We start from the raw sequence: 13,513 nt of genomic DNA, 5'->3' as shown, positions 1-13,513 counted from the left end.
TGACATTTCTATAGTTTAATGAAGTTTCGATAGGTGGTGGCTTTCAATGAACGGCCGGCCGCGGTGGTCGTGCGGTTCTAGGCACTGCAGTCCGGAACCACGGGACTGCTACGGTCGCAGGTTCGAATCCTGCCTCGGGCATGGATGTGTGTGATGTCCTTAGGTTAGTTAGGTTTAAGTAGTTCTAAGTTCTAGGGGACTGATGACCTAAGATGTTAAGTCCCATAGTGCTCAGAGCCATTTGAACCATTTTTTTATTTCAATGAACGACCGAGAGCAGCGGCATTTGCAGAGAGTTGTCAATGCTAACAGACAAGCGGCATTGGTTGAAGTAACCGCAGAAACCAATGTGGGACGTACGACGAACGTATCCGTTATGACAACGCGGCGAAATTTAGTGTTAATGAGCTATGGCAGCAGAAGACCGACGCGAGTGCCTTTGCTAACGGCACGACATCGCCTACAGCGCCTCCCCCGGGCTCGTGACCATATCGGTTGGACCCTAGACTACTGGAAAACCGTGAAGTGGTAAGATGAGTCTCAAATTCAGTTGGTAAGAGCTGGTGTACTGTTCGAGTATGGCGTAGACCCCACGAAGCCATGGACCGAAGTTGTCAACAAGGCACCTTGCAAGCCGGCCGTGGCTCCATAATGGTGTGGGCTGTGTTTACGTGGAATGGACTGGGTCCTCTGGTACAGCTGAACCAATCATTAACCATTTGCAGCAATTCATGAACTTCATGTTCCCAAACAACGATGGAATTTTTATGGATGACAATGTGCCATGTCAGCGGACCACAACAGTTCGTCATTTGTCTGAAGAACGTTCTGGACAGTTCAAGCGAATGTTTTAGTCACCCAGATCGCCCGGCATGAATCTCCTTTGAACATTTATGAGACATAATCGAGAGCTCGGTTCGTGCACAAAATCTTGCACCGGCAACATTTTCGCAGTTATGGATCCTATAGAGGTAGCATGGCTCAATACTTCTGGAGGGGACTTCCGATGACCTGTTGAGTCTATGCCACGTTCCATTTGTTGCACTAGACCGGGCAAAACGAGATCAGACATGATATTATAAGGTATCCCGTGACTTTTGTCATCTCAGTGTACTTCAGCCGGTATCTGTGTAGAAGAGTGGATTTACGCCCGTCAGAGGCTCGTATTCCTCTCTTCTACACTCCTGGAAATTGAAATAAGAACACCGTGAATTCATTGTCCCAGGAAGGGGAAACTTTATTGACACATTCCTGGGGTCAGATACATCACATGATCACACTGACAGAACCACAGGCACATAGACACAGGCAACAGAGCATGCACAATGTCGGCACTAGTACAGTGTATATCCACCTTTCGCAGCAATGCAGGCTGCTATTCTCCCATGGAGACGATCGGAGAGATGCTGGATGTAGTCCTGTGGAACGGCTTGCCATGCCATTTCCACCTGGTGCCTCAGTTGGACCAGCGTTCGTGCTGGACGTGCAGACCGCGTGAGACGACGCTTCATCCAGTCCCAAACATGCTCAATGGGGGACAGATCCGGAGATCTTGCTGGCCAGGGTAGTTGACTTACACCTTCTAGAGCACGTTGGGTGGCACGGGATACATGCGGACGTGCATTGTCCTGTTGGAACAGCAAGTTCCCTTGCCGGTCTAGGAATGGTAGAACGATGGGTTCGATGACGGTTTGGATGTACTGTGCACTATTCAGTGTCCCCTCGACGATCACCAGTGGTGTACGGCCAGTGTAGGAGATCGCTCCCCACACCATGATACGGGTGTTGGCCCTGTGTGCCTCGGTCGTATGCAGTCCTGATTGTGGCGCTCACCTGCACGGCGCCAAACACGCATACGACCGTCATTGTCACCAAGGCAGAAGCGACTCTCATCGCTGAAGACGACACGTCTCCATTCGTCCCTCCATTCACGCCTGTCGCGACACCACTGGAGGCGGGCTGCACGATGTTGGGGCGTGAGCGGAAGACGGCCTAACGGTGTGCGGGACCGTAGCGCAGCTTCATGGAGACGGTTGCGAATGGTCCTCGCCGATACCCCAGGAGCAACAGTGTCCCTAATTTGCTGGGAAGTGGCGGTGCGGTCCCCTACGGCACTGCGTAGGATCCTACGGTCTTGGCGTGCATCCGTGCGTCGCTGCGGTCCGGTCCCAGGTCGACGGGCACGAGCACCTTCCGCCGACCACTGGCGACAACATCGATGTACTGTGGAGACCTCACGCCCCACGTGTTGAGCAATTCGGCGGTACGTCCACCCGGCCTCCCGCATGCCCACTATACGCCCTCGCTCAAAGTCTGTCAACTGCACATACGGTTCACGTCCACGCTGTCGCGGCATGCTACCAGCGTTAAAGACTGCGATGGAGCTCCGTATGCCACGGCAAACTGGCTGACACTGACGGCGGTGGTGCACAAATGCTGCGCAGCTAGCGCCATTCGACGGCCAACACCGCGGTTCCTGGTGTGTCCGCTGTGCCGTGCGTGTGATCATTGCTTGTACAGCCCTCTCGCAGTGTCCGGAGCAAGTATGGTTGGTCTGACACACCGGTGTCAATGTGTTCTTTTTTCTATTTCCAGGAGTGTATGTAGGTAACAACATTGCTGGGGAATCAACAGCTTAGGTCCCTTCAATCATCAAGAATGGAAAAGTATGTTGATGCTGAACGTGAAGCGAGAAGTCCTGCTAAAGAAGGTCGTCTATAATATTTTACTACAGGAATTCGGCACGGCGCATACCAGAATTTCCCTGAAACCTCCGTGTGCCTAATTAATGGCATTATATTTATTAAACTAGTTGAGCGCCAGCTGCTTCGTTCGCGTAGACTGTATGGCCTGCAGAGATTTCTTTTTGTTTTTATTTAATCGAGTGTTTATTTTGTTCACAAACTGCAACACCTTCTAAACTTTTCACGCTAATTAAGGCCATATAAGCATTGTCTTTTCCGAATGTGCTTCTAACCAAAAAACGATTCTTCTAGCTGCAATCCAAAGTTTTCGTTAACCATGCCTTTTGTGTTTTTGTGGAGGTACTTGAACAGCAACTTTCATCCGCTAACAAATATTTCTTTATATATAACCGAGAAGTGAAATACTAGTTTCCATAAATCTAGCTTAAATTTTTTTTAATGTAACGAAATATTTTCTTCAAAATTTTCATCCTCTGTTGCACTCTCTTAGGGGTTGCATTTCCGGAAATACAGAAAAAAGTATTTTTTTTAAATTTCTACCCGAGAAGAAAAATACCTATCGTCATTGATGTAGCCTTATAAATCCTTTAGTAGTTCTTTAGTAATTATTTATTTTACCAACTAAGTGGTTGAGTTTCCAAACATGCTGAAACACGTATTTTTTATTTCTTGACTTACGAACGAAATACCAGTTTTCGTAGTTCTATTATCAAAATTCCCTTAATAGCAACATACTTTCAAAAAGCCTTTCACCCCTATTTCACACCTTCTTAAACGATGCCTACAATATAATATCCACAACCTCTCCAAACTTCAAGTTTCTATATTTAGCGGTTTGGGCTGGACATCATGAGTCAGTGAATCAGTCTCACCCTATTTCACCCCCTTAGGGGTGACAGGTGATTACAGGGTTATAAATACAAAATCAAATAGGGGTAATGCAGGAGTAGGTTTAATAATGAATAAAAAATAGTAGTGCGGGTTAGCTACTACAAACAACATAGTGAACGCATTATTGTGGCCAAGATAGACACAAAGCCCATGCCTACTACAGTAGTACAAGTTTATATGCCAACTACCTCTGCAGATGATGAAGAAATAGATGAAATGTATGACGAGATAAAAGAAATTATTCAGGTAGTGAAAGGAGACGAAAATTTAATAGTCATGGGTGACTGGAATTCGTCAGTAGGAAAAGGGAGAGAAGGAAACATAGTAGGTGAATATGGATTGGGGGGAAGGAATGAAAGAGGAAGCCGCCTTGTAGAATTTTGCACAGAGCATAACTTAATCATAGCCAACACTTGGTTCAAGAATCATAAAAGAAGGTTGTATACCTGGAAGAATCCTGGAGATACTAGTAGGTATCAGATAGATTATATAATGGTAAGACAGAGATTTAGGAACCAGGTTTTAAATTGTAAGACATTTCCTGGGGCAGATGTGGATTCTGACCACAATCTATTGGTTATGAACTGCAGATTGAAACTGAAGAAACTGCAAAAAGGTGGGAATTTAAGGAGATGGGACCTGGATAAACTGAAAGAACCAGAGGTTGTAGAGAGTTTCAGGGAGTACATAAGGGAACAATTGACAGGAATGGGGGAAAGAAATACAGTAGAAGAAGAATGGGTAGCTCTGAGGGATGAAGTAGTGAAGGCAGCAGAGGATCAAGTAGGTAAAAAGACGAGGGCTAATAGAAATCCTTGGGTAACAGAAGAAATATTGAATTTAATTGATGAAAGGAGAAAATACAAAAATTCAGTAAATGAAGCAGGCAAAAAGGAATACAGACGTCTCAAAAATGAGATCGACAGGAAGTGCAAAATGGCTAAGCAGGGGTAAGATAGATACTGCCTACAGGAAAATTAAAGAGACCTTTGGAGAGAAGAGAACCACTTGTATGAATATCAAGAGCTCAGATGGCAACCCCGTTCTAAGCAAAGAAGGGAAGGCAGAAAGGTGGAAGGAGTATATAGAGGGTTTATACAAGGGCGATGTACTTGAGGACAATATTATGGAAATGGAAGAGGATGTAGATGAAGACGAAATGGGAGATATGATACTGCGTGAAGAGTTTGACAGAGCACTGAAAGACCTGAGTCGAAACAAGGCCCCGGGAGTAGACAACATTCCATTTGAACTACTGATGGCCTCGGGAGAGCCAGTCATGACAAAACTCTACCATCTGGTGAGCACGATGTATGAGACAGGCGAAATACCCTCAGACTTCAAGAAGAATATAATAATTCCAATCCCAAAGAAAGCAGGTGTTGACAGATGTGAAAATTACCGAACTATCAGTTTAATAAGTCACAGCTGCAAAATACTAACGCGAATTCTTTACAGACGAATGGAAAAACTGGTAGAAGCCGACCTCGGGGAAGATCAGTTTGGATTCCGTAGAAATGTAGGAACACGTGAGGCAATACTGACCTTACGACTTATCTTGGAAGAAAGATTAAGAAAAGGCAAACCTACGTTTCTAGCATTTGTAGACTTAGAGAAAGCTTTTGACAATGTTAACTCGAATACTCTCTTTCAAATTCTGAAGGTGGCAGGGGTAAAATACAGGGAGCGAAAGGCTATTTACAGTTTGTACAGAAACCAGATGGCAGTTATAAGAGTCGAGGGGCATGAAAGGGAAGCAGTGGTTGGGAAAGGAGTAAGACAGGGTTGTAGCCTCTCCCCGATGTTATTCAATCTGTATATTGAGCAAGCAGTAAAGGAAACAAAAGAAAAATTCGGAGTAGGTATTAAAATTCATGGAGAAGAAGTAAAAACTTTGAGGTTCGCCGATGACATTGTAATTCTGTCAGAGACAGCAAAGGACTTGGAAGAGCAGTTGAACGGAATGGACAGTGTCTTGAAAGGAGGATATAAGATGAACATGAACAAAAGCAAAACGAGGATAATGGAATGTAGTCAAATTAAGTCGGGTGATGCTGAGGGAATTAGATTAGGAAATGAGACACTTAAAGTAGTAAAGGAGTTTTGCCAATTAGGGACTAAAATAACCGATGATGGTCGAAGTAGAGAGGATATAAAATGTAGACTGGCAATGGCAAGGAAAACGTTTCTCAAGAAGAGGAATTTGTTAACATCGAGTATAGATTTAGGTGTCAGGAAGTCGTTTCTGAAAGTATTTGTATGGAGTGTAGCCATGTATGGAAGTGAAACATGGACGATAACTAGTTTGGACAAGAAGAGAATAGAAGCTTTCGAAATGTGGTGCTACAGAAGAATGCTGAAGATAAGGTGGGTAGATCACGTAACTAATGAGGAGGTATTGAATAGGATTGGGGAGAAGTTTGTGGCACAACTTGACTAGAAGAAGGGATCGGTTGGTAGGACATGTTTTGAGGCATCAAGGGATCACAAATTTAGCATTGGAGGGCAGTGTGGAGGGTAAAAATCGTAGAGGGAGACCAAGAGATGAATACACTAAGCAGATTCAGAAGGATGTAGGTTGCAGTAGATACTGGGAGATGAAGAAGCTTGCACAGGATAGAGTAGCATGGAGAGCTGCATCAAACCAGTCTCAGGACTGAAGACCACAACAACAACAGGGGTTGAATATCCAAAAACAGTGAAACACGGATTTTTTCATCTGTAACCGAGAAGCCAAACACCAATTTTCAAATATTTAGCTTTAAAATGCTTTTGCAATGAAATACTTGCATAAATCATTTCATCTCCCTTTTCACCCGCGTGGGGGTTGATTTTCCAAAAACAGTGACATGCGTGTCTTTTATATCCAACAGAGAAGCCCAATACAAATTTTCATAGATTTAGCTTCAAAAATGCTTCCATAATTATTTTCATCAAAAAACCCTATTCCCTATTTCACACCCTTAGGGGTTCAATTTCCAAAAACACAAACACACATTTTTTTAAAAATTTGTAGCCGAGTAATCAAATACCAATCTTCATAGACGTAGCTTTAAAAATACCTTATCAGTTCTTCAATAATTACATATTTTCGAAAAGCTCTTTCACCGACTATTTCATCCCCATAGGGTCTCCAAAAATGCTGAAACACGTATTTCTTTATTTCTGACCGAGAAACCAGTTAACAATTTTCGTAGGTCTAGCTTCAAAATTATCTTAATGGCAACATTTTTTTTAAGCCTTCATCACCTATTTCACCCCTTTAGGGTTGAAAATTTGAAAAATCTCTTCCTATATTACGCCTACGATCCACACCTCCAGATTTCAAGTTTCTGTACTCAGCAGTTTGGGCTGGGCGATGATGAGTTAGTCAGGACAGGCAGAGCAAATATTTTGTTTCAGTGGTGATGGATTTTTGACCTATGTCAGGTTATGCAACGAACTAAAGTAATCTTTGGCTACGATAAACATAAGGGTACGTAAGTTAATATAGCAAAACAGTTGTTTAGACCGCTGATGGGAAGAAAACTATTTTTAAGCGATTTCCTTCACGAGTGAATTGCAGTTCCTCACGATTCTCCCTCTCGAAAAAACTAAATTTACCAATGGTATTGTCCAAGAAGTGTCTGAATATGTAACGTCCCATTTTTCCTCGTGATTATACAATTGGAGGAATGGGCGGGAAGAAAGTGTTAACCCTCAATTTAGCAAGGATTAGTATGATCACGTTATCTGCTGTATGTTCGGATGTACCACATACTGGTAACAAATTATTCCACATGTACCGCAAGGAAGCACTGTCTTCTATACAAATTGATTTGTCTTATTGTATTTACGTTCACGTCTTTGAATTTAACCAAACACAACATACAGTGAATCAAAATACATACTTGCAGGTTAGAACTTCCTTCCGCTGACCCCTCGAATTGTGACCATTTTCAGACATCCCAAAATACTATGCAGTAATAAGAAATAAAGGGAGGATGTTTGTCAGTTGGAAAACAATCTTGTCTCTCAAAACATTTTACAGTGGCAGAGGACCTACGTACAATTAGCGTGAGTAAATTACGTAACTGTTCCACGTTAAATCTCTCAGAATGGATAGCCCCTAGATGTCTGACACATGTGACTCATTCTAGAGGCTGATCGGTGATTGCATCGCCAGTCAGTATATTTTTTGACATTGTTTGATGCATTAAATTACAGTTGCTTATTTATAGGGTCATACGCCGGTCTTTATGTCAAGCGACTTTTTGTATGCGTATCGCCCTGCATTTTGTAACACGTTTTTAATTATGTGGTCATTGTGAAAACAACTGCTGCGGCTTTAAACGGATCCATTGAGTAAATTTAATGTAGTTGGTCTGTCTAGCACGATTTTCATTTGCACAAGGACTTAATTTCATTAGGAGTACAGTAGGCCTCCGCAAGTTTCCAACGTTATCTACAAAATAATGTGTGTGTTGAGGCTACCCTAAGTCACGTGATCAACCACAATTTTTCGAAAAAAATCAAGATACTGAAACACTGTTTCTAAAAGTGAAAACACGCGAATAAGAGAGTAATGTTTTTTGTTGTTTGGAGCCCGCAGCGCAAAATATATCTTTTAATGACATTATTATTATGAATAATAGCCAGCTACACTGCCCAGTAAATTGTTTTTATTTTATATCATTCACTATGAGCCCATTTCGGCATATTGGCATCATCAGGTGCTCTGTAAGCAGATAAGTAAGCGATGGTCTTTATCCTCACGTATTTCAGCAAGTTCCACATATCAGTGTATGGCATTGAAAAATAATTGCTCTGAGCACTATGGGACTTAACATCTGAGGTCATCAGTCCCCTAGACTTAGAACTACTTAAACCTAACTAACCTAAGGACATCACACACATCCATGCCCGAGGCAGGATTCGAACCTGCGACCGTAGCAGCAGCGCTGTTCAGGACTGAAGCGCCTAGAACCGCTCGTCGACAGCAGCCGGCTACTGCATTGAATTAAGGAGTACATGTTCGTTAGCAAGCGAATTACTAAAGAAATTACGCAGTTTTCTAAGTAAAAAGGGTTTTAATAGCATTTGATTATCCTTTGTTAATCCTTCGGAAAAAATATTCTGTAAATGTTGTAAATACGAGAACCAAGGCAGCCTGCGCAGTGCAGTTTTGCCTGCATTTCCCTGTGAACACTGCTTAGCGGTGAGATGTGAACATTGCTTAGCGGTGAGAGGTGAGAGTAATAAACAAAATGGAAGACCGTGGACTCACTCACCTTGTTGGGCTGCACATGCCAGCTGCGACGCTTGCCCTGCCGCTGCAGGGTGTTGAGGTCTGCCACCACGGTCTCGCCTCCCGTGTCGTACACACCGGCCAGCAGACGTAGCCTGTTACCGGGACATATACCCTGCAAGAAAACAACACCGTGCGTTACGTTCCCCCGCCATAGTCGTGTTTCAAAGCTGACAAGCTGCCGGCCTGACCTCGACTTGTTTAGTGTTCTGCCGTGCGGGTCGGCCTAATTACAGGGGTTTCTCGCGTACGAGATGTGTTCGATGGTTGGTTCGTTGATTTGGGGGAGGGGACCAAACAGCGAGGTCATCGGTCCCATCGGATGAGGGAAGGATGGGAAAGGAAATCGGCCGTGTCCTTTCAAAGGAAGCATCCCAGTATTTGCCTGAAGCGATTTACGGAAAGCACGGAAAACCTAAATCAGGACGGGCGGACGTGGGTTTGAACCGTCGACCTCGCGAATGCGAGTCCAGTGTGCTAACCAATGCGCCACCTCACTCGGTGATGCGTTCAAAAAGTAACGCGAAATTTGTAATATCGCGTATTGTATTAGTCCGGTTCGCACGATTTTTTCCGTGTTTTGTTTCTACACATGTTTGGAAAGTATGTATACATTGATAGCCAAATCAAATATTTAGTCGCCGGCCGCGGTGGTCTAGCGGTTCTGGCGCTGCAGTCCGGAACCGCGGGACTGCTACGGTCGCAGGTTCGAATCCTGCCTCGGGCATGGGTGTATGTGATGTCCTTAGGTTAGTTAGGTTTAAGTAGTTCTAAGTTCTAGGGGACTTATGACCTAAGATGTTGAGTCCCATAGTGCTCAGAGCCATTTGAACCATTTTTGAAATATTTAGTCTATTGTCAGCTGTTGGAAAGCCTACATGTACTTTGGTAGTATCGGCGATTATTAAATTGTACAAAAATTGATCGCGAAACAGAATGCAGTGAAGTTTTAGAAATGCTAAATATTGCTTATGGTGTTCAAAAAAATGGCTCTGAGCACTATGGGACTTAACATCTATGGTCATCAGTCCCCTAGAACTTAGAACTACTTAAACCTAACTAACCTAAGGACATCACACACATCCATGCCCGAGGCAGGATTCTAACCTGCGACCGTAGCGGTCACGCGGTTCCAGACTGTAGCGCCTAGAACCGCACGGCCATCCCGGCCGGCGCTTATGGTGTGTCAGCTATTAGTAAAACTGGGGGTTCACGAGTGATAAAAGCGTATCAAAGAAGGCGGTGAAGACGTCGAAGACGACGAGCTCCCTGGACTCCCCTACACATCGTCAGTCAATAAAATCAAGGAAACAATTAAAGAAATGTTAAGTGAATTTTATCCATAGTGGATGCTGTTGAACTCCGTGACTGTTCCTGTATGGGGGGTAGAAAAATTTCCACTACCAGTCACAACAAAAGATTATTTATTCGTCACACGACCAGTTTCGGGCTTCTGCACGTCCTCAAATGTTTATACATTCTTACATGTATAAATCGCTGGTGATCAATAAAGATGAAGCATCCTTATTATAATTGTGCCGTGGTGACAGCTTTCCACTCAGTTGCACATTTGTTATCAATTTCACGTCCATGTTTGTTTTTTTAAAATTTAGCTGCATATTTCACTACTGTGTCGTGCACTCGTGATATACACAGCGTTTACATACAAACATGTAAATTATGGTCAAAGAACTTAGCTAAGTTCTTTGACCATAACCTACAAGTTTCTGTTTGAGTAACATCTTCGCACCTCGTACATCTAAGTTATTTGACCATAGCCTACATGTTTTTATGTAAACACAGTGTATATCACGACATACTAGTGAAATATGCAGCTAGATTTTAAAAAAACTGAAACATGGACGTGAAAATATAACAAATATGCAACTGAGTGGAAAAACTGACACCACAGCATAATTATAATAAGGATGCTTCATCTTTATTGCTCTCCAGCAATATAAACAAGTACATGAATGTATAAACGCCTGAGGATGGGCACAAGCCCGAAACCGGTCGTCTGACGAATAAATAATCACCTACTGTGGCTGGTAGTGGAAATTTTTCTACGCCCTCTAAAGAAATGTTTATCAACGATCGCCAAATCGCATTAAGAGAAGTCGCCGTTGATGCTGGCATATCAGTTGGCTCATGCCTTGAATTTTTCCGGGTGTTTTGGGTATGAAACGTGTGACAGCAAAATTTATTCCAACACTACTGAATTTTGAACAAAAACAGCGGCGAATGGAAATTGCTCAGGAGTTGCTAGATGAAGTCAACAACGCTGTGTAATTACTGTAACGTGTCATACGAAGAAACGTGGGCTTGCGAATACGACGTAGAAACTGAGATTTATTGGTACCAGAGGAACTGTTCAAGGCCACGAACACCGAAAAAGTTCAGTTGTGGATAAATGTGAAGGTTTTATTCACTGTGCTGTTTGATTTTAACAGCAGAGTGAGCCATTATTTCTTGCCACGGGCTCGAGCGATCAATAAGGTGTACTGTTTAATATTAATGATGAAGTTCTAAGAACTAAACCGGCCGTACCACAATAAACGTGTTACCATACATCTGTGGTGGTTTTCATTAGTCATTAATATTAGTTTTAATCAGCTGTGGCGCTCAACGCGAGTGCTGTTGAAAAGTTCAATACCGTCTGCGTGAAGCAGCCCAATAAAAATTCCCATACTTTTGAGTAACAAATGTTCAAATGTGTGTGAAATCTTATGTGATTTAACTGCTAAGGTCATCGGTCCCTACACACACCCATGCCCGAAGGAGGACTCGAACCTCCGCCGGGACCAGCCGCACAGTCCATGACTGCAGCGCCTAAGACCGCTCGGCTAATCCCGCGCAGCTTTTGAGTAACAATTCATGGTTTTAACAAAATGGGAGTGTCAGCGATCTGACTTGTGATAATTACTTGTGAAGAAACAGCCACAATCGCAAAATGTCATTTATTTAAAATGGCCGATTTCGGTTCATACAGTAGGTTACCTTCAGACTGATTGCACCATTTGTTGGAGCCGGCGACATGCTGAGCCGCTGCGTATTGTGAGCAGTTATCGTCTTGACAATAAGCAGCTGCTCAGCACGTCGCCAGCTCCAGCAAATGGTGCACTCAGTCTCGAGATGGCCTGCAGTATGTGACGAAACGGGTCATTTGAAATAAATCATATTTTGCGATCGTGACTGTTTTTTCATAAGTAAACAGTCCATGGCTTTAACACAACAATAACGCACCTGATCGCATACCGTTGCTAGTTCGTGAATTTTTGGCCAGAAATAATACTGTAAGATGCCTCAGGCTCCATATTCACCAGACATGGCCCCATATAACTTGTTCTGTTTCCAAAAGAAAACCTTAAAGGGCTGTCATTTTACAGCTACAGATGAGATTAACAACACATCACTGTGAAAGATAAAAGCTATCCTAAAGTTTCAAGGATAGGAGAGAGCGCTGATATATGTGTATAATACCCAGTGGAGTCGATTTTGAAGAGTGTAACATTCATCTAGACGAATAAATAACATTTTTTAGAAAAAAATAAAAGTTCTCGTTACTTTCTGAAACCATCTAGTCCTATATGTTCACTGCAACTCTGTTCCTCAGCTCTCGGCATCCCCCGTGCAATGTGTCAAAATGCAGTGCGTGTGTAATACTGCCTCCCGTTTCGTGTTACGGCGTATGCATGATGACTTTTTGATGTGTACGGAAAGCCAACTACGTACAAATAATGCTGAAAGGAATCGAAAGGCTGTGTACCAATTTCCGCGCAAACCAACGTTCCATCGAGCTACTTTTCTGCGGCTAACAAAAGGCAAGTTGGAAAACATGAAACTAAACATTACTGCGCACTCCAGAGAGACACTCCTTGTCTCTTCCGTGCCAGAGGTGAATTATTAAAGTTCAGTCACATCTGAGGCAAGCCGTACGGCGTATGGACTCTAATAACGTTGCGGTGGCTGCCGGCACCGGGATGACAGGCACTTCGCGCGGGAGTCAGGCATTCTGACGCTGGAACACAGGATTTTGCGCAGTAAAACCGGCGGGCGACGGTCGTGTAACCACACAGCGCTGCGCGCTTTCTCTCTTTAAAACCCCCGCAAATCCGTCAGACGGAGAAATCCGGGCCACAGCCGCATACATTGCAATTTCGTCTTAAGCAACGGTTCGCCTACGACCGTCACGAAAGCGACTCGAAGCACAGCTACTCTCGTTCTGCAAGCCCTGCGCTATCTACTGTGCATCGCTCTTCTTTGCCAGTCCAGGACTTGTAGCCGATAAGTGGATTGTCTGCCGAATGAAGGTTATAGTTTACTGTCCCGTGGCCCAGGTACTCACTGCAGACAAAAACATTTAATGCAAGCTTAGCCCTCCACGGACGAGCTCGACAAATTTGTAACGCTTACAGTACATTGTTGTACCTGCATAGCGAGAAGCATTTCCTTGCAGTCGCTGTGCGTAGAACATTCGTAACGTTCCAGACTACAAATATAGGAAGTGGCGCCGCACAGTTAGGATTTCTTCAATTATTTGAACATTTGCATCTCCGGAGTTGTGTGTAGAGTGGACGAATGTTCAGCTGTTGATATTTATAATTATCGATCTACAAAAATGTAAGTTATC

The 13,513-nt window shown here is 43.6% G+C and overlaps 1 protein-coding gene across 2 annotated transcripts in view; it reads right to left on the bottom strand.

Moving 5' to 3' along the window:
- The window catches only part of LOC126175546 (breast cancer anti-estrogen resistance protein 1), a 519,279-nt gene that overhangs the window by 82,373 nt on the left and 423,393 nt on the right, over positions 1 to 13,513 (bottom strand). For both annotated transcript variants that reach the window (XM_049922390.1, XM_049922391.1), the window contains exon 3: positions 8,867 to 8,998. In XM_049922390.1, coding sequence (XP_049778347.1) covers positions 8,867 to 8,998 — 132 coding nt within the window. The remainder of the gene's footprint in view (positions 1 to 8,866; positions 8,999 to 13,513) is intronic.

Source organism: Schistocerca cancellata, chromosome 3 (genome assembly GCF_023864275.1).
Source record: "Schistocerca cancellata isolate TAMUIC-IGC-003103 chromosome 3, iqSchCanc2.1, whole genome shotgun sequence".
In the NCBI taxonomy this organism is placed as follows: domain Eukaryota; kingdom Metazoa; phylum Arthropoda; class Insecta; order Orthoptera; family Acrididae; genus Schistocerca; species Schistocerca cancellata.
The sequence above is the reverse complement of the archived record's forward strand: the minus strand, read 5'-3'. Positions and strand labels throughout refer to the sequence as shown.